Source organism: Balaenoptera musculus, chromosome 5 (genome assembly GCF_009873245.2).
Source record: "Balaenoptera musculus isolate JJ_BM4_2016_0621 chromosome 5, mBalMus1.pri.v3, whole genome shotgun sequence".
NCBI classification, from domain to species: Eukaryota; Metazoa; Chordata; class Mammalia; order Artiodactyla; family Balaenopteridae; genus Balaenoptera; species Balaenoptera musculus.
This window is the reverse complement of record NC_045789.1, coordinates 46,405,082-46,431,881: the sequence shown is the minus strand read 5'-3', so window position 1 is coordinate 46,431,881 and position 26,800 is coordinate 46,405,082. Positions and strand designations below refer to the sequence as shown.

Here is a 26,800-nt window from a genome sequence, read left to right as displayed (position 1 = left end):
GATTCAATTCACAGGTATATCCCTCTAATGATAGTCTGTTAAATTCAACAAGCACTGACCATCTACTATGAGCTTCTCACTGTACCAGGAATTGGACACATAAAGATGATCTAGCTATAGATCCTGCCTTCTAGTAGACTATACTGGGGAGAGAGACACAAAGACAGATCCTTTTAATGTAGACTCTCTCTGTAATGCTCTCTCATATGCTCCTCTTTTTCTTTTTTCAAAATACTTAGCTGCTAGGCAACCCCTGGAAAACCATCTCTTGTGGTCTTTATTTTTACTCTCTTTTGGAGATATCAGCCGCTCTGTGACAAGCCAGACTGGGGTCAGTTGGGGAACACCCAACCTCTTGACTAGTTCAAGAGAAAGTGTCCAGGGCCCAGTGTGAGATTCAGCTTTGGGGTGAGACTGACCCATAAGGAAGAAGATAAGTCACCACCCAGGGCTGACACATAGTATGTGCTTAGCAGATTAATTCATTCGGTAGTTATTTAATGCATGTGTACTAAGGCGCAGAGACAGGCACTGGAGTCAGGAGTCAGTAAAACCAACGTCTTGAACGAGTGTTTCCCGGAGAGTGTGGTGGGTCTGAGAGGCAAGAGAGGCGGTAAACCAAGAGCTCAAACCTGGAGCAGAAATAAAAGCAGCGGGAGTTCAGGATGTTGAATGTGGTCTGGGGGTGGAGGGTAGAGTTAGGGATAAGGGAGCTGGAGACGACTTGATAGAGGTACAAGTCCAGCCTCTGGGTTTCCTTTCCCTGAGGTCTGTGCATATCTGTGGGCCTGAAGACAGCACCTTAAACTGTCAGCATCCCCCTGGATGCTTATTTGTTACTATGAGGGTCATAGCAACAGGACTCATTGAAACTGACCTTTGAAAATAACTTCTCTTAATTAAAAGGAGTATCTGATTCTGGGTAAGCAGTCAAGGAGGCTAATTTCATTTATGTTCTTTACTGCTGGCCTGCCTCCCAACCGAGCTGACCAAAGGCCTGCATTTTCCAGAACGGCTCACGACTCGGCACCCTCTAGCTCCCTGTGCTGTAGTTCCCGGTTTCTCTGACTCTGTCCTGTTTGCGGTTCACATAACAGAGTCACCTACGCTTTTTACCCTCTTGACTTGGCCTCTGCTGAGCTCACCTCCCTCATCTCCTGCTAGTCCTGGCCTCGCCCTTTATGTGATGGTGGTACACACCACACCCACGCCCCTTCACGCCTCTCTCTCCATGTGCCCCTACTTCCCCTTCTTGGAACTGCCTCTTCTTCCTCCTTCCCCCCCCACCCCCCATCTAACTGCTTCCAAGGCTCAATCCAGGCATCACCGCCTCCCAGAAGGCTCCCCTGCTCCCCTCAAGCTGGGCTGAGGGCCCTGGTCTCTGGTTCTCATTCTAAGCCACACATACCTCTGTTGTAGCACTCATCACCTTTTATGTAAATAATCCACTGTGGTAAGTTTTGTGTTTAAATTTACTGTTTATTCATCCGCTGGGCTCCTTCAGACCTGAGTCTAGGTCACTTTAGAACCTCAGCAACAAATACAGTGCCTGGCACACAGTAAGTAGACGCTCATCTTAGAAGGAGTTATTATGATTTGTTATCTTTTGGGGCTTTCCTGACTTCCATAGAGTCTGTCAGCTTTTTGCTTTGCCTTCCTCTGCCCCAAGCTCTTTATATCTCAGGGACACTTACATGTCCTGAAAAATTGGGACCATAGGGATGGCTCATGTGCCTCTGTCCTGTCCTTGACTGTGAGCAAGATGCTGAAGTTGTGGGAAATAGGTTTGCCTGGTGTGGCAGCATCTGAGAAAGAGAGAGGAGAAGTGGATTGCCTACATCCACATAATCATTGCAGAGCAAGAGGATTGTAGGTGTCAGAGCTCTTGGCAGAAATCAGCGGTTGTTAGGTTATAAAATCATAGGGTTATAAAATCATAGGATCTGTTAGGTGGCAGTGCCTCAGGAAAAGCAATAAGCAGCTTTCTTCCTGGGCATGCAATGTGGAGAGGCTATGGTCATCCCATGTCCACACGCTCTGAGGACCACGGCCTCCAATGTACACAGCATTTTCCTTTCACTGAGATGGAAGCATTCTCATCCTGATATGCGTATGGTGGTGGGCATTATGGGCTCTCTGTAGAGTAAGATGGGACTTGCTGGCAAAGAAGGCAGCTGTGGCCATTGAGATGCTTATGTTCTAGTAAGAAGTTTCATCTTGAAAGTAATTGCCTGACAGAACTAATTAATATTTAGAGAAGCTGGAATTATTTCAGGAGGGAGTGGGTTATAGACTGGAAAGGGGCATGAAGGAAACTTCTGGGGTGCTGGAAAGGTTCTCTCTCTAGACCTGCGTGGTGATTACATGTCTGTCTCCAGATGAAGAAGGATCATGCAGCCATCCACTGAAGGTTGGTGCACCTTACTGTGTGAATGCCATCCTTCAATAATTAAAAGAAGAAAAGAAGTCACTTGCAAAGGTGGATATACTATCATTGAAAAACCAGGGAGGCAGGAGGCTGATTCTGACACTTAAATAAGGTGTCCTGTGACTGATATGCTGGCTTCAAACTTATATGATGGTTATGATCACACAGGGGCCATGGAGAAGGTGCAGGGAAATTGCACTGAGGCACGTGTTTACTAAAGCCTATTTCCCTTCTAGCTTCCCTCCAAGTGCCCTCCACTTAGACACTCAGCACCAGGGCCCAGGGGCTCGCACAGTTGTTCCACAGTTGTTTCAAATTGTGTCTTGGACTGTCCAAGTAACAATTTGAAGTAAATTCATGACATTAAGCAATTTTTTTTGAAATTATTTTTTATTGTGGTAAAATACATGTAACATAAAATTTGTCATTTTAACCATTTTTAAGTTGTATAATTCAGTGGCATTAATTATATTCACAATGTGCAATTATCACCATTATTTATTTCCAAAACTTTTCATCACCCCAAACAGAACCTCTATAACCGTTAAGCAGTCACTCCCCAGTCTCCCCTCCCCCAGTCCCTGGTAACCTCTAATCTGCTATCTCTATGAATTTTCCTTTTGTAGATATTTTATATAAGTAGAGTCATACAATGTTTGTCTTTTGTGTCTGGCTAATTTGACTAAGCATAATGTCTTCAGAGTTCCTCCATGTTGTAGCATGTATCAGAACCTCATTTCTTTTTATGGCTAAATGATATCCCATTGTATGGATATACCATATTTTGTTTATCCATTCATCTGTTGATGGACACTTGGGTTGTTCCACATTTTGGCTGTTGTGAATAATACTGCAGTGAATATTGGCTAAGTACGTAAAATTTGAAAATTGTCACCTTCTCAAATTCTTATCCATCCTTCAAGTCTTGACTAAATGTTACCTTCTCTGTGAAGAACCTTCCTCTCACTATCAGTGCCCTTGTGCTTTTGTCCCTTCCTCTAGGCCTGAGGTTGTGCCTCTAACCTGGAGCTGTGGGCTATGCATGTGGGCTCTTTCCCCAAACCAAGAGCGAGCTTTCGTCAAAGGAGCTTGAGAAAGGGTGAGGCTGGTCATTCAAGGAAGGAAGTCTGAACAGGTCGTCTAAAGAAAGGAATTAGATGTCTGTCCTAAGGAAACTAGGGAATGAGAGTTCAAGGATGTTGAGACTGGGAACAAGATTGATTTTTTTCTTCCTTGAAAGTGGTGTGGGGCAACCTGGTGATATTTATAAGACCAGGGATAGTCAACTCTCTGAAGCCATACTTATTTTCTCCTTATTTGCATGCTGTTCATTGCACCACATTTTACATGCTCCTGAGCTCAAAGGTGTGATGTCTTAACTTAGGATTGCTAGCTCTGAGCTCAGCACATAATAGGTACTTGAGTTAGTTGAAATATAGATCCTACTTGCACTGACAGAGCAAATAACAGTGGCTTATTGACTAAGGTTGGGTTCCCTGAGAAGTAGATTCTGGGGTGGAAATTGTTGTGCAGGTGTTGTGTTGGGGAGTGCTCTTGGGAAAAACACCTGTGAGTGTGAGGGAAGCCAAAATGAGCACAGGGAGAAGTTGCCCTGTGACACGGTCATCAACAGAGACCTCAGCTGATTGCACGGGGAGCTCTGGAGTTGGGACGGCTCTTCAGACTTGGTCATGCATCTAGGCAAGGAGGCCAGGGTTTGCACCTCCTTATGGACCAGTCACTGAATGCAGGCTACCCATGGCAAGGGAATATTATTACGGGAGGCAGCTCCCTTCAGCCAAAGGCAATTTTCAGTCAGCACTTCCGGCAGCTGAGAAATGAGTGCTTCCATCCTGAAAGGGGATATCTGAGTAGCCTACGGGGACTAGCATGTGGCTTCACAGTTTTGGGGGACCCAGGCTTTTTCTAGTGTGTTGACCTATTGTCCCCCAAGTGTTGCATGGTCACGAAGACTTACCCACACATCTGTATCCTCAGGGAAAGGGCAGAAGGGGGACATGCTTCTCTTCCTTCCATCTTCTCTCCAAGTTCTTTCCACTTGGACATGACCCTTAGGTTATACATATTATTCCATTGACTTGTCATCGGCTTAAACATAGTTGCATGAACACACCCAGCTGCAAAAGAGTGTGGGACAGTCTTTTTTCCTCCCAACTTTATTGAGGTTCAGTTGACAGATAAAATTGTACATATTTAAAGTGTAAAATGTGATGATTTGATGTACATATACATTGTGAAGTGATTACCACAGTCACCTTAATTAACATATTCATCACGTCACATAGTTACCAATTTCTTGTGTGTATGTGGTGGGAATGCTTAGGATGTCCTCTTTTAGCAAATTTCAAGTGTACAGTACGGTACTTATAGCTACAGTCACCATGCTGTACATTAGATCCCGAGAACTTACTCATCTTATAACTGAAAGTTTGTATCCTTTGACCAGCATCTCCCCTTGAGACATTATTTGTTTTGTCTTACAGAGGTAAGGCACCATGAGGGAAACCAAAATGATGAAAGAGGTTATTTTGAATCTCTTTTTTTTCGTGTCTTATTTCCCAAGTTTTCTGGAGTAAGCACATAGAGCTTTTATAATCAGGATACATATTATCAAAGCATATAACAGATGTATGTATAATTGCTGGAAGAACATGAACTTTTAAAGGGTAAATTTTTAACTGTTTTCTTTATCAAATAAGAGAACCATAGAGAGGAAGAAGTCAGTACACAGTTGCCCCAAATGGCTTTAAATAACATTTTATTTAATTTATTAACTCAAGAAACACTTATTGAGCATTGTTCTTGGCCAGGGGAAAATTTCCTTTTACCACTTTTGTTCAGTTTTCATTAGTCATCACCTCTGTGTCCTCCCAAGGTCGAAAGTGAATCATCCACAAAGTGGGGTGCTTTTTCAAGTTAGAAACACTCATGCCTATAATTCTTGGGAATCAAATCTGCACAGATAGCCTTCATAGGTGTTGGGTTCATTATTTATGGTTGTCACTGGATTTAGAATGGAGCTGGAACACTAGACAATAAAGTCTCTGCATCTTCAGGCGAGTAGCTGGCTATCTACTTTGGTGGGGGCAGCTGACTTCACTACCGTGGCTCCCCCAATAGAATGGGTCAATGTAGCTGCAGAAGGTGGAAGCTAAAACGACAGAGGCTCTTTTCTTATTTCCTGCTCCCTTTCCCAGCTTATGCACTGTGTTCTATGACTCGTGTGGGCAAAGGCACCTAACATTCTATTAGGAATAAATTTTACAGCTTAATTTTACAGCGTCTTGATGGGTGAGGAATAATCTAAATTCTGTGTCTGTCTTGAAGTGATCCACAAGCCTGTCATAAATTGTTCTGCCACATGCACATTTAAAAAATAAATTTTTATTACAGAAATTTTCAAGTAAACACAAAAGTAGCAAGAATAATATAACAAACCCTATGTTCCCTTCATCTAGCTTCAAGAATTATGAATATTTTGCCAATCTTGTTTCATCTGCCTTCCTCATTTTTTATTTTTTGCTGGAGAATTTGAAAGCAAATCATTCATTGTGTCTGAATATCCCACAGACATCTTGATAAAAGCAGTACCCTTCATGGATACCTCTCAGACTTCCTTGAGGGCCGCCTGTGAAAAGTGTTTTTGATTTTACAGCAGAAATTTTCCTCAAGCCAGTAAGCTGCCTGTGCTAAGACCAATTACTGCACTCCTTCATAACCATGAGAAGCAGCATGTGCTGTGTGCAAGTGGCTCGGGGAGCCCTTACCTGGCTTTTGCTTGCCACTTATTTTAATTTGTTTGCCCTCACACCACATTCCTAGCCAGTCACGTCTTGACAGCCTTGAGTGAACTAGCTGAGGGACCCTCGTCACAGAATTAGGGGACAAAGAGTCAGCCTATTTTGCTGTCCTCTTAGCTGTTATGATCTAGGAACAAAGTCTGTGTTCCCTGAGATTAACGACCATGCCAGAGGTGTCCTTTTTTGCCCCTTTCTCTAAAGCACTCAATCACTAACCAGTTTGTAAACCTGCCTTTCTGGATATTGGGCATCAAGGTAGGTGGAGAAAGAACTGAGGTTGGAGCACACCTGATGGCTATCTCAGCTGTGCTGTTTATTTATTTTATTAATAAATAGTCTTAGTTGTGAAATGCTAACTCTTAGTTGTGGCATGTGGGATCTAATCCCCTGACCAGGGATCGAACCCGAGCCCCCTGCATTGGGAGGGGAGAGTCTTACCCACTGGACCACCAGGGAAGTCCCCTCAGTCATGCTGTTTAACTTCACCCTGGTCTATACATTTTTTTTTTTTTTTAGTTGTGGTAAAATGCACATAATATTAAATTTTCCATCTTAACTATTTTTAAGTGTACAGCTGAGTAGTATTGAGTATATTCACCTTGTTCAACCAATCCACAAAACTCTTTTCATCTGAAACTCTGTACCAATTAAACAGTAACTCCCCATTCGTCATTCCCCCAGTTCTGGCAGCCACCATTCTACCTCTATGAAATCTGACTACTCTAGGTATCTCATATAAGTGGAATCACATACTACTTGTCTTTTGTGACTGACTTATTTCACTTGGCACAGTGTCTTCAGGTTCATACTTGTTGTTGCATGTGTCAGAATTGCCTTCCTTTTTTAAGGCTGAATAATACTCCATTGTACGTATACAACCACATTTTGTTTATCCATTCATCTATTGATGGACACTTAGGTTGCTTCTACATTGGGGCTATTGTGAATAGTGCTGCTATAAACGTGGGTGTGTGTAAAATGTTCTTTTAAGGTGAAAAGTTCTTTTCCTATTCTGGAACTTGTTGTTTCCTTGTATCTTTGGTGTCCCGCATTGGTTGAGTATTCTCCTTCCCCGCAGTTATGGCAGGACCTATGATCCACATCACCATTTCTTTCACATCCTGGGCAGTTTCTCTCCTTGACCTGATATGCCCACCACTTGGCACAGTGCTTGGGACATAGTGTAGATATTTGTTAAAAGAATGAGTGAATGAATGAATGAATATAGTAAAATTAAATTGAGGAGAAAACACAAGGTTATTTTCCATATAAAATGTTTGGGACCCCAGGCCTGTCTAGATACGTCCCAGAATACTTCCCTTTCAAACATCTGGCCCATGTTCCATTTTAAATTAAGTCAATATGGATTAATATAGCTATTCTTATCTATTTTTAGTCATAACACAACCAATACCTCTTTTCCTGCCTTTCTTCCCCATGATTTTAACATAGTAGGGACTCTGTCTCTCTCTCTGTCTCTGTCTCTCTCTCTCTCTCTCTCTCTATATATATATATTCACTCTAAAGAGACAATCCATCAATGAATGTGTGTATGAGGGAATGATTTAATGAATGAGCCAACTAAGAATATATTCTTCGGTGGGTGGTATATTTCTTGGAGACCTTCACTGTGATAGGAGAGAGAGAGGGAGTGAAGGAGGATTGGGACATCATTTATTCTCTCACTCCATAAATATCGACAGTTCTCAGTACTGGGGGTTCATCAGTAAACAAAGCAGGCATGGTCTAGCTGTCAAGGTTTTACCTTCTAGGGAGTGAAACAGATGTAAACAGAGTGATTTCCAGTTGTTTTTTGTGCCATGAGAGAAACAGGAAGCCATGGTAGAGAATAATAGGGGCCTGCATTGGAGAGGGCAGTCAGGGAGGACACAGGTGAGGAGGTGAAACCTTAGGAGAGCGTGTAGGGAAAGGAAACACAGGCCACAGGAGCGCGTTTTTAAGGAGCCCATGGAAGGTTGAGAGGACTAGGCTGGAGAGGGGAGCAGAGAGGGGTGAGGCCCGAGCAACTTTAGCGGCCTGGAAGCCATGGTAAGGAATTTGGATGTTTGTGTAAAGCAGTGAGAATCCATTGACATATTTAAACTTGAGAATGGTATGAGCTAATCTGCATTTTTTAATTTGCTGAGCAGTTTGTCTGGAAGAAGAGTAAGCTGCCTTGGGCTGCTAGAGCCACAGCCCAGCGAGAGATGTGGGTGGCCTGGACCAGAGGTGGCAGTGGAGCCAGGGGGATGTGGACAGACTGAAGATTCAGTTTGGAGATAAAGAGATTGCCTTCCTCATCTCTCGAGTTTAGTCTGCTTCTCCCTACATTTATTTTGTTGCCTGTGAAGGCAATTCCTCAAGGTCTACCTAATCTATCGCTGCTGTTGTCACTGCTGTTTTTATGAGTAATTTTACCTGGTACTGGGTAAGATTCTCAGCATTAGTTCACTGGACAGTAGCTATTGCAAGCTCCTATCCTCTCACGAACCTAAAAGATCTCTTTCTCTCTCTCTCTTAAACACATATATCAAAATAAACATTGTTGTAAGTCTTTACGTTAATATTTCACTGAATGAAATATGATAATTCTGTCCATCAAGGTCACTTCCATTTGACTCTTAGGAAACTTTATTTTGGAGAATACACACAAGGAGAAGGGAACAGTCCTAGAAAGATCTATATTTAAAATACAGCACACTACACTGCCCTAAAACTTACTTTCTGTTCATAGAGGGTGGTAAGTTTTGAGTATATCTGGAAATATGCTTCCACGTGCTAGGACTTGTTGAACCTGTTCTGATTGGAGAAGCGTAGACTATCATTTTCCCTAATGTAGCCCAGTTCATTACCTGAATAGAGCAGCACCAAACCAGGGCTGGGCAGTTTCAGGACGGGTATGAAGGAGATAATGCGGGGAATGGCAGCCAAGAGCACGTTGTTTGCCCTATGATACCTGGTTGAAACCTGGGTTCTGACTTAACTCTCAGATCTTGTCCAAGGACAGATCGAAGAGAATTACTCCATAGAAATTTTGGACCCACCATTATTTTAACCCTGCTCTTGAAATTATGGAAAGTTAGCCTCAGAATCAATCAAACCAGTCTTCCTAGAGATGTTGAAACAAATGATGGTCCCGAACCCTGTCAAGCCCAGAGCAACCCACTTGCTACCCTCTTCCTGTGGGAAGGGCTGGGAAGCCAGGTGGCTCTTGGGATTGAAGAGAAGGTGATACATGTAGGTTGGTTGCCTCAACATATTCTGAACTCTGCCTTCTCTCTGTGTGATTTTCCAAATATAAAATGTGAAATTTCTTAGGGAATAGTCATTAAAATGAATTCTTTATCCTTTCAGTTCACAAAATAGAACTTGTGAATTACAAAAGACACATTCCTTTCTATCCCAGTGGAGGAAACATTGTCAATTTCAGGATTCATTATTCCCAGATATGAGATTTCAGCTCCAGATATAATTCGGGAGGTACTTGTCTGGTAATTGCATTCTTTTGCTGATTTTTCTCTTCCTCATCTTGAAGATGATTTCGGTTTTTTTCATGCTATAAACCAAATGCTATTTAATGTTCTTATTAGGGAAGAACAATTAACATATCTGTGAATTGTGGCCCTATTTATACATCTATTATCAGAGTGAATTATTTGTTTGTTTAAGAACGAAGTTCTACCTCATTTAAGACCATTTTTGTCTATTAGCAAATGAATTCTTTTTGAAATTTCATGAGTGGGTTTTACTTCACACCAAAGAGCCATTGTTTTAGAAAATCAGAACACTGAAACTTTTTTAAACAAGCAAAAAATGTGTTATCTGCTTATAAATAGTGGAAGTAGAACAACAAATAATATATTTCCTAATTGCTTTTTCTTTTAGACCTAGCAACAATTGATCATGGGTAATGTTGATATCAGCCAATTTCCAGGATGAATAATAGAAAGTACTAAACAAAAATGTACTTTAAAAAAGCTTTTAAAAGAGCCACCTGCCAGGTCAAATTAATTAAGCATCTAAATAATGTGTTGAATTTAAAATATTTTTGTATGAAATATCTGTTTCATCCTTGAGGAACAATAAGAAACTTTGTAGAGAGGTTGAGCTTTCTCCAGAGTTTACTTGAGATGTCAGGATAAGTAATTGCCTTACTGCTACACATTTGTAACGTTAACATTTTGTTGGGCTTATTTTTGCTGCCGCTCCATAGATAATAAATTTCATGATGGGATCTTTCCATTGACAGAAGTTCGTTCCTTTTGTTTTCTCTGCAGAAAATGAGTTGCTTTGCTTTGTGATAGGCAGGTATCCAAGCACTGATACTTTCCTTTTCAGTCTGGAATCAGGTAATGATGGCCCATCATTCTCCCTGACGGCAGGGATGACAATCTTGCTTGTCCCATATCTTCTAGTACAGCTCAAGGACAAGAACAGTGGCTAGAATTTTATCAACAGGCTCAAGAGTCGAGGGACAGGAGTGATGTGAGTTGGAGTAGATGATTAACTCTTTGAAGATTCTTCTCATGTTATCAACTCCAAATTGACCAGAAGGTGCTATTTTACTATAGAACCCTGAACATCTTTCCTCACTTATACCTCTGGAATCATACAAACAGCCCATTTCGTTGATCCAGTCTTTCCTTCTCTCTCTCTCTCTCTCAAATTTTATGCAGTAGATCAAGTGTTGGCAAGCTATAGCTTGCAGGGCAAATCCAGTCTATGTCTGGGTTTTACATTTTTAAATGGTTGAAAAATCAGAAGAAAAGTATTTCACCAAAATGATATGTCAGTCCTCATAAGTGAAGTTTTATTGGAACACAGCCTGCTGATTCACTTACATATTGTCTATGCTGTTTCTCTGCTCCGTTGACAAAGTTGAATTGAGGAGTTACGAGAGATACCAAATGGCCCACTGAGGTCTAAGTTGAGGCAAGTTCTCAAAAAATATGCTATTTACTGTGTATATAGCTATGATCCTATTCTTAAGTGTAGTGGTGATTTTTCTGTGTTGTGGAAAAGGTATTTTTTCAGGAGCCAAATGGAGAACCTTTTTAAGCACATTTCTCATGTTTGGTGGAGTCTAATTGTGCTAAGGGAAGTACAATTAGTACTAATTGTACTAAGCAATAAGATATCAGAGCCAGTTCCGACAGTAAATCATCTTAACCTGAAGGTATGAGATTAGTGCATCCATGGACTTTACCTGCTCCCTCTTTTCCATCCATTTTATGTAGGAGCTCACCTCAACTTGTCAGTGTGCAAACTATTTAGAAATTTCAAGAATACTAGTGTTACCGAACCAAACTTGGATCTGCTCACCCATCTTGCAGCAAAGCCAGTCTACTGGCACTGGTTGTGGTAAAGGAAAATACAGTGTTTATTTGCAGGGCGCCAAGCAAGAACAGGCAGCTTATGCTCAAAGGACCTGAACTCACCAATGGCTTTCAGGGAAGAGTTTTTAAAGGCAACATTTAGGGTGAGCGTTGCTGGGGGCATGACTTTCTTCTGATTGGTTGGTGGTGAGCTAACAGGGTGATGTTTGGGGAATCTTAATCATCAGCCTTCTGGTTCCAGCTAGTCTGGGGTCGGTGTGCTTGTTTCAGCATGTAGTCACCATCTTCCACCTGGATGGGGGTCTTAGTTCTTGCAGAACAACTCAAATATGTGTGTCAGATTGTTATGTATATCCCTTAAAGAGTAACTAGGACCCTGTTTTATCACTGAACTATTGTTTCTTGACTGCTTTTCCTCTGTTTCTGCATTCCCTCACTTTCCTAATTAGTAACTGTTAAGTCTGCTCTTTGGAGCTCAGGGAAAGATTAGGAGACCAAAGTCTGTTTTCTACAAACAAGAAACAGAGGACATGGAGGGGCTTTTATACTCGGGAGCGTCCTGTTCAGTTTCAATCCCCACTTTTCTTTGATACTTCTCAATTCTGAGGGCAACACAGGCGGGACAAGAAAGAGAATAAAGTTTGGATAGAGAGGTTAATCACAAACTCAGCAGGGGAACTTGGTTTTAGGGGGACTCAGTTTCTCTAGTAGCATTTTTTTTCTTTTAAAAGAAAATAACACGTTTATTATAAAAAAGTTATATGTGACCAACTATCTTTTTTTTTCTAACTAAAAAAGTGGGACTATAGAATTTATTATAAAGATTAAAAATACCAAATTCCTTTGGTGGTCTCTGGTAGCATTTTAAGATATTTTGCCTCCTTCTCTGTAACAAATCCCTGTATGTACACAGAGTTAACATGATATTATGCAACTTCTGGGCTGATTAACTGATAGTTTAAGTAAAATTACCTGAGAGTATTTTTGCATAGGTATTAGAAACTTTAAAAAAATTTGCCTATGTTCTGTCTTTCTTATTCAGAGTAGCTCAATAGAATGCTATTTATTGCATTTGTAAGAGTTGTCTGTTAGCTCTCACTAAATATTTTGCTGTGCCTTGGAAAGTACTCTCATTCCCCAAATGCTGTTTCTACAGAGATTCCATCCTTCCCAATTCATTCTTTGAAATGCATGGCTGACCATCTTCCCGTGTTTAGAATGGGGTCCATGTTGAACCACCCGGTGTGCATTGAGCAACATGGTTCATGGACACGAGGTTCTACAGAGTCATGAGGTCCTGAGCCACCAAGAAGGTGGCAACCCCTGATCTGCAGAATGGACGCTTCCTCTTTCATACATTTGACATTCAGCTTTGGAACAAGATCACAGAACCCCTCCACTCTATATTAAATGTCAATCCCAGGGCCAAAAATGGATAAAGGCTGAAATTGTATATTTTGGATGAAACCCAGGAAACAAATTGTAATGTATGCTCTGTCTTTAATGGAATCATTCCCCCAAGGGTGCTGGAAATCTCAGGCTCATCCACAGTGCAACCAGACAGAATTTCCCAGGCTGTCTACAGGACTGTCACTACCCTCCCGTAAGCTCTGGAAGAATCTAGGAGAGCAGGGCAGCACCATGGAACCTTGCCCAGGTTCAATCTGGACTGTTACTGGGCCTAAGGCTCTGGTTGATTCTGCTCAGCTCTGGAAGAGTTCTTGGAGTTACCCAGCCAGAACCTGTGAGGACTCCAGTGGAATCTATTAGAACCCCTCTGTGGGATTCACCTAGGATTCTGGCGCTGGTCTGCAGATTCTAATGGCTTAGTTATTCAACGTTACTGCAACCATACCTCCTCCCCACTGTCCGCTGTATGGTCTCCTTGTTTCCTGGGTGCATTTCATCTTACTGACAAGACTGCGTGCCCCCCGGAAACTCATTGTCTATTGCTTCAACAGCTCCTAGCAATAGCAGGACTTTGCACTCAGTTCAGTAACTTCTCTGTAAACGTTGACTGTGTGGCAGGACGAGGGAGGCTAGAAGTTGCATGTCTCTGCTGTATGATGTTAATAAGTCCCAGCCAGACCTTACAGGGGCGGCAATTTAATTCTCTTGCCATTAATCAAACAAACAGTAGTTGGGACGGGTGTTAAGCTTAAATATCTCTGGTGCACCATTTAAACCGTACATCCCACCTGTGGGTTGCCTGCAGCCTGCCCTTTTGTTGAGGTGGGTCCCCTAATTCTCTTTTCAGTCCCTTTCATCTCGTCATTGTTCTTGAAGGCACAGCTCTGTAAATCACATAGAGGCCTTTCAACTCCCCTTGCATTTTGTTTTCTTCAGCCAATTGACTAGTACTGTCAGCTAATTGGAGTGGAAATGTAAAATGAAAGCTATATTATTCAGCTGCCAAGTCTCCTCACTTGGCAGGGAGTGGGTGATGCTGGTAATTGTACCAGAAGTGTAATTGCTCTGGGTTCTGCCTCTGGATTTAACAGTGAACCCTGGGAGGGTCTTCCTCTGGGACACCTGATACCTGCTTCTTTTCAGTGGCTTCCTGGCAAACAGTGAGGCTTGCAGAAAATCTAATCAAGCATTCTTGTGTTGTGAGAGAATACAACCACTGTGTATTTTGCTGACTGCGGTAGTGGATTGCTTGGTCTAAGTACTTAGTCAATATGTCATTCCCATCAGAACTGGCAGTTAATTTCCTCTTGGTTTGGAATGGGAGTAGGATCCATGTTCCCAGAGGTGAAGATGTTAACCTCATATGCCAGCTGTGGCCTGTGCCAGGGTGTTCTTGCGAACAATAGCTGAGGCAGAACAGAAGCCTATTTTGTAAACTAGTTATGAATAAGGAAAGGTTTATATGTCAGGAAAAAGTTGAATAGCTTAATGGAAAAATAAGAAAAGTATAGTGTAGTTGATTAGTTCATCATTAAAGTTGATCATCTCAGTGGTTTTCACCCAGCCAGTTTTCTTTTTTTTTTTTCCTTTGCTTTTCTTTACCACTTTAATTCATGGATCAAGTAACAGTGGTGAAAAATATTTTAGGGTAGATTATGTTGGCTTTAGCATCTGGGAACATATGGCACAGGTAACTTCTACTACTTCCCATAACTTAACCCTGAGCATGTGGCAGACAATAGTAATCTTTCTCATTTAACCTACCTGGACAGAGCTTCAGGATCCTTCTCAACACAGCATTTCAAATCACTCTTTCCAGAGCTGGTGTAAGTGATAACACCTGTTTACTGTCTCTGACTTAGAAATTTAGAAGAACATTTCCACTATGAACCTGGGAAATGGAAATAGTAGCAGCTAAGTAATTATTAAACTCTTCTCATTTGCCAAGATTCAGAAAGTTGATTTGAGCAGTGTTATCTAGTACAGTTTTATAGCTATATCATTATTATTTTATTATGCCACGTGGCTTTATAGAAAGCTTCCTCAAACATTTCCAGAGGGGAAACTGGTTTTGTGTCCTTAGAAGCTTACGGTCTTCAGTAAGATGTTGAGAGTCAGATTGCCGAGGGAGGGCTAGCTGCCCTTGTTGGTCCCTGATTCCCTCCCTCCCCGAAATCCTTGCCAGCTGCATGTGATGGGGTGGAGGTGGCAACAGCAGCCAAAGTCAGTTCGGTCTCTTGATCGGTTATGCTTAAACCTATTGAGAGCTGTTCTCATCAGAACTATCATTTTTCAGTTGAAAGAGCATGGTTCTTGACACCAAGCAGTCTGGGCTTCAAATCCTGCTTTCACCAGTTGTACAATAACTGACCAAATAATTTCTTTAAGTTTCTGGGTTTTTAAAACAATTTTTTATTTGTAGAACAGGAGCAATAATAACTAATTTATAGGATTTTTTTTGGTGGGGATTAAATGTTACATATAAATACATATATATACACACACATATATGTAATACATATGTAACATATATTTTATAGGTGTACATATACACACATGCACCTATAAGATACACATATATGTATATACACATACACATATGTTATATATATGTGTTAATAGTTGCTTAGTAAATAGTAGCTATCAGTATTGTATGGACATATAACTTGTATACTGGACATTTTAAAAGGGTTTTGGGAAGTCGTATGTTTGATTTTTTTAAAAAAGCAATTACCCCTATGGTATCATATTTTGAAATGTTATGAAAAGTGGTTGGTATATTGATGAACATGGTCATGAAATGCACACATGAGGAAAAAATCCAGCAGCTGATGGACCGCTTTATAAATTCTGCACAGGGGTGTAGTGATGATCCTTCAGAGTAAAAGAGGTCATGGAGAGATTTGTCTGGATAGAGGAAAGGTCTGAGGTTGGAGAAGTAGAAGCCTCTGCTCTACCCTGTAAGTTCGGGGCACTGTGCCAATAATTGCAAATGTCTTACCTAATTTATTCTCCCGGGTAGGTTTTATCATCTTAATTCTTTTTACATAAAAGGAAACTGAGGCTGAGTCAGGATAATTATCTTGCTTAAGGTTCTGTAATTATTAAGGCAGGGAGCTAGATTCCAACCCAGATTTGTTTGACTCCAGAATCCATCTCTAGATTATGGATGATGTCGTCTACTCTCTGAATTTTATGGAAGAGGATCTGAGACCCACGCAAGTGACTTGTCTCGTGTGCCCAGCTTGATAAAAGCAGGTTCTGACTCTCAGTCCAGTGCTCTTATTCTATACTAGGTTGTTTCTCCAGTTCTTGTCTTTTGCTTTGTTCTCTAATTGTTTCAAAAGTCTTGCTTCTTTAACTGTATTTCAAGTTCAAGGGCAAATATAAGGGACTGAGTTGTATTCTTCTGTCTCTGGTTTGGACTGTATTTTTTGATATCTTCCATATTGTATAGCACAATGATAAATCCTCAATAAGTTCTTGGTGAATTGAATTCTTAAAGGAGTTGGTCTCTGAAATCCTATTTTGACTGAGGCAGAGGTATAAATACATGCAAATATACATATATACATATTGGGGTTTTACTTTGAGAAATTCAGTTGATATTTTATGATAAAGGCTCTCAATGCTATTGTATCCACTGATCTGTCTTTATACAGTCTGACAATCTTTATCTTTTAACATTTTTGTTCAATGTAATCACTGATATTTTAAGGTTTATATATACCATCTTACTATTTGTTTTCTATTTGTCACTTCTGTTCTATTTTTCTTTGTTTTTTCTTTTTGTCTTTTGGATCAATCTAATCATTTTTATATTTAATTTCCCATTAGCTTGTTAGTTATACATGCTTTTACTAATTTTTTAATGGTTATCCTAGAGATTACAATATGTAGTAATCCTTTTATTTATCTCTTCCCAACTAATACTAGAACCTTGAAACACTTCAGCTTTATTTATCCCTCTACTATCTTTTTTTTTTTAACATCTTTATTAGAGTATAATTGCTTTACAATGGTGTGTCAGTTTCTGCTTTATAACAAAGTGAATCAGTTATACATATACATATGTCCCCATATCTCTTCCCTCTTGCATCTCCCTCCCTCCCACCCTCCCTATCCCACCCCTCTAGGTGGTCACAAAGCACCGAGCTGATCTCCCTGTGCTATGCGGCTGCTTCCCACTAGCTATCTACTTTACGTTTGGTAGTGTATATATGTCCATGCCACTCTCTCACTTTGTCACAGCTTACCCTTCCCCCTCCCCGTATCCTCAAGTCCATTCTCTAGTAGGTCTGCATCTTTATTCCCGTGTTGCCCCTAGGTTCTTCTGATCATTTTCTTTTCTTTTTCTTTTTCTTTTTAGATTCCATATATATGTGTTAGCATACGGTATTTGTTTTTCTCTTTCTGACTTACTTCACTCTGTATGACAGTCTCTATCCCTCTGCTATCTTATGTATTATTGTTATTAGGCATTTTAAACTTGCATATATTTTACATCCCACAAGATGTTAGCATTTTTGTTTTGTACAGTTATTTATTTAGATTACTCATATATTTGACCTTTTGATTACTCAAAATTCCTTCCCACATTACTGTGTTTCCATCTAGAATCATTTTTTCTTTGCCTAAAATACTTCCTTTAGTATTTTTTTTTTTTAGTTTGAATTTGTAGGTGACAAATTCTCACAGGTTTCATTAATTTAAAACATCTTTATTTTACTTTCATTGTTGAAGGATATGTTTGCTAGGTAAAGAATTCTAAGTTGATGGTTGTTTTTGTTTTTGTTTCTCACTTTAAATATTTGTCTTCTAACTTTCACCATTTTTTTTTTTTTTGTGGAGAAGTTAGCTGTCCATAATTAAATTTCAAATGAATTATGTTTGTAGATATTGTATCTGATGAAATATTCATAGTTTTAAAAAAAATCTCCAATACATGTTTTTATTGTCTTCTCTTATCTTCATAAAGTTCTAAACAAAATAAAGTACCATCTTTCTTTGAGTTACATGGTAGTTAAGTTCCTGGACAATTCAGTGTATGTTATTACCACTCAATAAATTCTTTATGTGTAAAACAGTTAGGAACAGTTAAGATATATAATCAGATAACTATAAACAGATTTTTCACTGACATGAATGTTTTGTGGGACATTTGAAAGTCATGTGGAAGTGGGACAGTTTTTCTTGGTGCAGGAATGTCTTGCTCATTACATGACATCTGGAATTTATGATCCTTGTGTATTAAATGTCAGTAGCATCCTAACCTTCATTCTTCAGAGCAAATTTTAAAATGCCTCTTGGAGTGGCATAGTCCCTGTTTAGGAGCCTGCTTTACATTAAATAGTGAGGAGTGGTCACCAGTGATGCTGCCTTTGACTCAGGGCCTCTGCTGGGCCTGACAACAGACATAGTAGGATGTGGCTTTATATAGTTGAATGTGAACATCAGTATAACTCCCAGCCATTTACTGGGTGGTCAGTTTAACTAGATCAGCTGCCAAGAGGCTAGCTAGAGGAAAAAGTTAGGCATGAAGGTTTCGCTGCATAGCTTCAAATGCTATGATACAGCTTTGACATGCTGGAACACAAGAGCATCAGGCAGACAAGCCTAGCATTCAGGCAGAAATAGACGGGCCCTTTTAGAGCAAAGGTCTTGACTGAGACATAGGTCTAGAAGGCTGGATCTCAAACAGCGCGTGTTGAAAATGGCTACTGCAGCTGCAAGGGCAGCATGGAGAGTGAAGTGTTGTCTGTGTGTTTGACTTTCAGCTATTACATCACAAAATTGCCAGCAATTATTTAAATTTGGGAATATCTATCCATCCACCCATCCATCCATCCATTAACTCAGTCAAAATCATTATAAGTGCCTGCCATGTTTCAGTCACTATGGGAATACAAAGCTACCTCTATGTAAAGAAATTGTCCTTACTCTTGGGGAGGTAGATAGACGTAAACAACTAATTATAGAACAAATGATAATGATCTATTGGGGGAGGAAGACAAGAAAATAAATAATTTTAATATGAGAGATAATGGTATAGCTATAATTTAATTTCATGTCCAAACATTTTGAATGTTTAATTTTTTTTTCTTCATTTGCCTTAGGAATAGGAAATGAAGTCTTTGAGAGCTGAATTGTTAGAGAAAAAAAAAAGCAATTTCAAGCTTAAGCTGTACTAGAGTCTCCCTAGTATCTGGACTACTTAAAGTGGAAATATGAGGCAGACTTTTTATTCATTTTAGAACTTTTTCTGTGGTTAACATCTCCCGGAATTTATGAGGGTTATTTTGTCACTGGAGTCCTCTTCGTTTGGGCTTTCACTGTAACAGGATTGTGTTAGAACAAATGGAAAGCTGGGTGTAAAAATAGAAGAGCTAAGCCTGTGTTTCCATTGCTTCAGAATTTGGAATGTGAGCACATTCACTGGGTATTTAATCTTATTCTATATTTTGCAGTGTTCCTTTTTTTGCGTGTGTGTGTGTACTACTCCAGGAGTATAGTTTCCACAGCACTCTATAGTGGAATATTTTGTAAACATATAAGCAGTGGGAAAGTTAACTTACCCTTATCTTGGAAGCTGGAGGGATTTTCTAAAGCTCTAAATGCTACAACTATTCCCTCTGTCACTGAAAATACCGTGGTCAACTGGTTAAGATTGTGGCAAGTGACCAAAGTCATAGCTAACATTTATTAAGTGCTTTCTATGCACCAGTCACTGTGCTAAGTAAGTACATTAGTTTATTTCACCTTCACTGTCACCCCATTGGGTCCTATCTTACCCTTAGTTTATATATTAGGAAATGGAGACTCAGAAAAGCTAAGATTTGTCTAAGTTCCCAAAGCTAGGAAGTAATTGAATCGGTATTTGAACCCAAGTTTATCCACTCTACCATATTGGCATTTGGCATTGCTACTTGAGCTAGTGTGCTGTATAACTTTGTGTCCATAGACCAATGATGTGGGTACAGAGATGGGTGTGGTGGGAAAAACATAAGTTTCAGAATCAAATGGCCATCTGTTCAAATATAGGTACAATTGCTTACAAGCTTTGGGAATATCATCTAACCTGTCAGAACCTTGGTTTCCTTATCTGTAAAATGGGGATATGATAATATGTATCTCAAAATATTTTAGGAAGAAATATGAAAGATGTGAATGTGCCAAAGTATCTGGAACCCAGAAGGTGCTCTCTTTCTCCTTTGTCTTTTCTGTGCCAAACAGAACTTGGAGGAATAGACTGGCTTTTTGGAAGTAGGGGGAGCTTTGGGAACATGAGCAGGGAAATATTGACTTAGTCACGGAGGCAGAGAAGGCCTCCCTGAGGAAGTGATATTTCAACTGAGACTTGGAGGATGTGTGGAAGTTAGATTAAGAGGGGTGGGAGTGTGCTGTTGGAGGCTTGGGGAGCCTGTTAGGCAGGTAAGTCACTTAACCTCACAGTCCTTTCCTCTGTAAATTTAGCAGCGCTGCCCTAGGGTGCCTCACCTCGTCGGCCTATTAAAGTGAGAAAGTGGAAGTAAGAGTGACTTGAAATGATAAGACTGCTCTACAGTATCTGTCTGTCTATCTATCTATCTATCTATCTATACACACACTACATATATAAAATAAGGCACATATATATAATAAGGCATTCATTCTTTTTTAAATTTAATTTTTTTATACAGCAGGTTCTTATTAGTTATCCATTTTATACATATTAGTATGTAGAGAACAAACGTATGGACACCAAGGGGGGAAAGTGGCGGGGGGTGGTGGTGGTGTGATGAATTGGGAGATTGGGATTGACATGTATACACTAAAGCATTCATTCTTACTGATGCTATATGATAACAGTGTAGCAAAGAAGAAAAAGGATGGGTTTGAATCCCAGATCCACCCGTTACTGGATGTGCTCTGGACAATTCACTCAGCCTTTTCGCACCCTATTCCCTCATTGATAAGATAAGGTAGTGATGCCTTGTCCGCAGGATGCTGGGAGGGGCCGTGAGACACTGAATGTGTGGCAGATCTGGAGAAGTATTGGCCCTTGGCGGTAGCTTGTTCCCTTTCCTTTCCTTGCCCTGCCTCCACCTATGTTAGTGCACTACTATAAGAAGACATGTACAAGAACATGATGTTAACTTGCCATGCTGTTCAGGGTCTCTTGTCAGCCAACTGAACAAAGACATTTTCAGTTATGTGTAGCAGCTATCTTTTCATCTGTGATTCATGCTGTTGCTTCTGTATCTAAGTTGATCTTCTTATGGCTGATGCCTTCAGGTTTATCATTTTAAGACAACAGCAGGAGGAGATCAGGTACAAGCTAATCACTCCAGGAGGCCAAAATGCGAAACTACTTAGGCCCTTGGTGTGCAAAACAAACTCCATAAGGGGGTATTGTATGGAGCAAGCCTTTGAACTAGGTCTCAAACAGGAAGTGGATCACCATTTTCTCTTTTATTTGGCATTGGCTTGTATTAGTCCCTCCTGAAAGGGGAGAATTTGATGTAAATACAAGGACTCATCTTTTCTTAACAGTGTGTCCTCTGCTCCTTTTTATTTGGGGCTGGATGAGGAGCTTCACATGAACTTTAAAATGAGACCAAATGAAAAAGGTATTGTTATCTAAGCTGTCTGAGGAAGGGCACTTGGGGAAAGAATTGAACTCTGAAATAACCTTATGAAAGTTATTGATTCATTCCTTTATGGTTCCTTGACAAACAAGAACCATTATTTCTGTGTCCGAGCTGGAGCTGGGTCAAAGAACCCTTTTATATGGATTATCTTTCCTGAAAACCAGACTTGTCGGGAAAATGAACCTCCAGAAATGAAGACACAAGCCCCAGTGGAATATTGTGGTCCTTTCATTGCTTTGAAGGAGAAGTAGAGAACACAGTTAATTTTTTAAAATCTTACTGACTGCAAGAAGGTTTGGGGATAACTCAGGAAGTTTAGCTGAATGGCTCACTTTTAGGTATTTGGTGGGTGGTTTTATTTAACTCCCCTCCCCTCATGCCAGTTCAACTCCAAAGCTCAGATGCTATGTACCTATGGTTGGCAGGAAAAAGGGCACCACATTTTTGGTTTTTCTATCTTATATTTTGAAAGTAACTTTACAAGATCACATAAGTTACATATTTTGTTATTGAAAAAATAGAAAATATGGATAAGGAAAAAGGAAAAAACAAAAAAATCAAGAATCCTCACCCAGGAATGACCACCCTTCGCTTACTGGTTTGTATTATTCCATACTTTGTTTCCATGCACGAAAATATGTTTTAATTATAAAAAGACATTATATACTATTTTGTAATTTAAAAGCACAACTTTAGGGTTGCTTTATTCCTCCTTTCTCATTTTTGGCCTAAGAAGCTAAGGGGATTTAAAATGAGATGAATTAATCAATACCTAAAATAGGGTTATTATAACATTCAGGTGAAAGAAAATTTATGTAGATAGTTGATATACTGCTATTGTAGAATACCATAAATAATATCCCCCCAGAAATTTGAATACTCATGAGGGATATATTCACTGTTTATTTTTAGCATTAAACAAATGTTTAATAAATATTTAACCAAGTGAAATAGTTTTTGTTGTTTTTTATGAAGCACCTTGCTATTACTGTAAGGTATTTAGGGATGAAGGCACTATATTATCTACAAGAACACTTTATTCACTTATTATTAAAAATATTAAAAGCCATTTATATTGCTTTTTAGGTTTGTCATAATTTAATCCTTTAATCTATATTCTAGCGAAAAACTATTATAAGACTCTCTTTTGCAGAGTGTGTTAGATTGGAAGAGAGGATTATAAAGTGACAGAATTGCAATGGTGACATGGAAAATCTGTAAAATTTACTTCACAGTGTTATTTCTTTGGTCTTTATGGCTTTATCCAGAGTTTTAGCGATTGAGGTACTCTAGCATCCCTACCTTCATAAAGCAATTTTATGGTACCATAGAAATTGATTTGTTATATATTTGGCCATCTATCTAGGCCTTGTTAAAGGGCTCATTTTATTTAAAATTAACCATAAATTATTGACTCTATGAGGACATTAATATAAGGAAGTTTTTTGACAATGCCTAGATGAAGAAAATTTTTCTTTGTAGTTTGATTCCAGTGACCTAATAACCTTCCACATTATGGGGATTTTGTAGTGATGTCGCTTAAACATTGTTTTCTCACGACCTCTTGTCCTAACTGGGGTATCTCAAGTCATGGGGATAGATATTTTCTTGAGGATAAGCAAGTACTCAGGGTTGTTCACTAATGAATTCAGCCAACACTCAAGAATCGTGCTAGGTGAAGGGGCTGCACAAAAAGGAATAAAGCGAGCTCTCCTTCCTTGGAGAGTCATAGACTAGTGGGAAGACAGGTATGTGAACAGATTAAATGCTTCCTGGGCCCAGATAAATTTAACTTTGAATTAACATAATGAATGTTATGAATGAAAGTGAAAAATTATTTCATGTTTTTAGAACATCCTGTTTAGAGTTCAGTAAGCTGAGTTCAGTGATTGAGAGCTGTTAAAAGGTACAATGGACTATTCTGGAGGCTAGAGTCACTGAGGAAATAGTTGAAGTATAGGGAAGAACTTGATACCTGGTGGAAGAATGCCACATCTGGAGAGAGTAGCGATGACAGGCATCTTAGAGCCACATTGAGCTGAAGCGAGTTCATGGAGCTCTCATGGTCATCTGAGGTCTGAATGAAAAGGAAGATGGGTTCATGGTTACAGAGGCTTTTCCAATTACCTAAGTAGTCTTGAAAATGCAACCTGTGGATTCATTCCTTTCTTCTAATGCAACATCCTGGGTCTTTTCAGTGCTAGGGGGTCCTAATTAAGTAATAATTTCACTCAGTTGTGCCTGTGTAGGCTGGAGTGGGAAGATGGGAAAGTCAAGGTACTTAGGGGAATGTTTTCACTCTGAGAAAAGGAAATGTTTAGAAGATATTTTCTAAATGCCTGTGACACCGTAGGAAGCATTTGGATTAAAAATAAATAACAATAAAAACAAATTAATGGGCCTTTAGTAAGTTCCAAGCACTGTTCAGATCTCTTTAAGCAAATCATCTCATTTGATCCTTTCAATAACCCTCGGAGTTTAGTACTTTATCGTCCCTACTTTACAGATGAGGAACCTGGGACACAGACACCTGATAACGGACTCACTGGTGTCACCATTAATGAATGGTGACAGCAGGAGTCAAGTCCAGCAGTCTGGCTCCAGAGCCTGAGTTCTTAGGTCTCCTACAGCTTCGTGAACTCGAGCAAATTGCTCAGTCTCTCACGTCTTGTTTCCTCATGTGTTCAGTGGGAATAGCCATGATAATAACAGCGCCAGCTTCATAGCGTTGCCGTTCCTGTAAGAGCTTTCCGTAGCGTTGATACGCAGTTGCCTACCTCTCTGCTGGGCCCACTCTCTAGGGTGATGGCAGAGGTCAGGAAAGCAAACGAGGCCACCCTCCTCCAGCACCACAAGTGCCTTCTCCTACCAGCACTTCCTGTCAGCGTAAGCGATCAATAAACAGTAGTCACCGACTTTGTGAAGTTGTCATTTTCATTTAATCTGTATCCTGAAGCTGATATCGTTTTCTTAAATCAGCAGGGAACATATTATTACATCGTGCTTGAGATAGAAATTTTTTTTTTCCCTCACCTATTTGTCATTGCTTTTTGGGTTAAGAGTAGACTGTAGTTGGCACACTATTGCCAATTTCAGAAGAATGTGCTGTAACAATAAAGAGAAAGAAATTCAGAGGTATTCCAAGTCAGGTTTTATTTTTTTTTATTTTTTATAAAAACATCTTTATTGGGGTATAATTGCTATACAGTGGTGTGTTAGTTTCTGCTTTATAGCAAAGTGAATCAGTTATACATATACATATGTTCCCATATCTCTTCCCTCTTGCGTCTCCCTCCCTCCCACCCTCTCTATCCCACCCCTCTAGGTGGTCACAAAGCACCGAGCTGATCTCCCTGTGCTATGCGGCTGCTTCCCACTAGCTATCTACTTTACGTTTTTGACTCAAATTTTTTATGAATTAGCCACTGGGAATGTAGTCTACCTCAGATATGTTTTATATTTCTTAAATGACTTTGGGTTTGAAGCACATTCTCTAAAAGCTTATACATTTAACATTTCTCAACACAAAAGGATGACTTCATTTTTCCTTGAGAATGTTGTACACAATCCATGTAAATCTGGACCAAACAGCTGGGTACCATAGCCTAGCCAAGTTGACACAGAAATTAACCGTCACATTTGTTGTCTGCCTTTGTTTGAAAGCATCCTTTGCTAGCATCCATCATTTTCCCAGCTCATCCCAGTTCAGGTCGAGTGCTAATATTCTGATGACTCTATCAAGAGTTTAGAAACTTCCCTTACTCCTCCCCAAAGTATTCGAGTAGCACTTCAATTGTTTGAGGACCAAAGGATGAGGAAGTATAGAAAGGAGGACAAAGCCTTCACTAGGCGACTTGTGCACTGTGAGCTCTTGGTCTAGAGAACCTGCAGTGTGCTGGGCCCAGGACGGTGCCTGCTTTGCGTGCTCACAGTCTGGTCCAGCCAGGATAACAGGAATGTAGATGAGTGCAGTGAAGCGTGGCAGTGTATGCAGGACACAGTGGGGTCGCAGAGAAGCCATGAGGAGCCGCACCCGAGTGGAGGGTGCAGTGTGCAGGATTAAGGGTTAGGAAATGATTTGTTCTTGAGGTTGAGGCTTGAAAGAAGTGTATTGCTTTGCAAGCTCTCTTTGGGGGAGTCAGGGAGAAGCGGGGATCCAGGTAGAGGGTAAGCTGTGAGGCCAGATAAGGGAGGCTGGGGCTGTCCAATGGCTTGACCAACTAGAGTGGATGAAAGTCTCAGAACTATGAGATTTGCCGAGGCCAGGGAGAGAGGCGAGTGCCAGGTGATGGGGTCTGTACCTTATCCCATCAGAGGTAAAGGTGAGCCATGGAATAGATGAGCATTGGTGGATGTAGTAGCAAAGAACTGGGAAGTGAAGTGTGAGGTGCTGATAGTATCTAGTGGCACAAGCTGCTCTTAGGATGCTGGTTAGTGCTAGTCTAAGTGTCATTTTCCTTTGAACATGCTCCGATGGTGTCTGCTAGTTAACAGCAAAGAGAAACCTCAAGTCTGAGAGCAGCTTGTCCTCCTGAGGTTTCAGTCCAATCGATTGTTTTTACTCTGGGTATCGACAGCTCCCTGCTGCATGCCCTTGTCTTTGGCTACGTGGGTTGACTGTGGTGAAATGGATTAGACTGCTTTTATTGCCTCTCCGGGTTTAATCAGTGCCCAGCAAGCACCATGTGTGTCTGTGACTTTCCTTTGCCTTTTAATTGTTTAGGCTGTGGGGCTGTTGATGGTACCACGTTTTTGTGCTCATACCTTGACTGATCAGTTTTTAACTCAGAGCTTATGCTTCTTTGCAGGATGCCACCGTTTGGAAGCCTGATTCATGCCAGAACTGCCGTTGCCATGGTGATATCATTATCTGCAAACCTGCTGTTTGCAGAAACCCTCAGTGTGCCTTTGAGAAGGTATGGTGTCCTAACTGTTTTCTAAATGTAAAGTCAGGGAATGGTGGGGTGTTTGCATTTTTTCGGTCATCTGTTTTTGACATTTATCCCAATCTCTAATTGCAAGGTTTAGGAAATATAGGAGAGAATTTTAACATTGTATCTAAGAATATCTTAATTCCTGTTTATTGGGCATTTACTCTGGACCAGGCACTCAAGGTTAAAACTTAAAGGTTTTATAGTGTTATCCCATTTAATATTATGTGGGGTAGGTATCTTT

The 26,800-nt window shown here is 40.2% G+C and overlaps 1 protein-coding gene across 5 annotated transcripts in view; it reads left to right on the top strand.

Annotated features, from left to right (window-relative positions):
• FRAS1 (Fraser extracellular matrix complex subunit 1) overlaps positions 1-26,800 on the top strand; it is a 445,822-nt gene that overhangs the window by 138,935 nt on the left and 280,087 nt on the right. For all 5 annotated transcript variants that reach the window (XM_036852337.1, XM_036852339.1, XM_036852338.1 and 2 more), the window contains exon 3: positions 26,434-26,541. In XM_036852337.1, the coding sequence (XP_036708232.1) occupies positions 26,434-26,541 (108 nt within the window). The remainder of the gene's footprint in view (positions 1-26,433; positions 26,542-26,800) is intronic.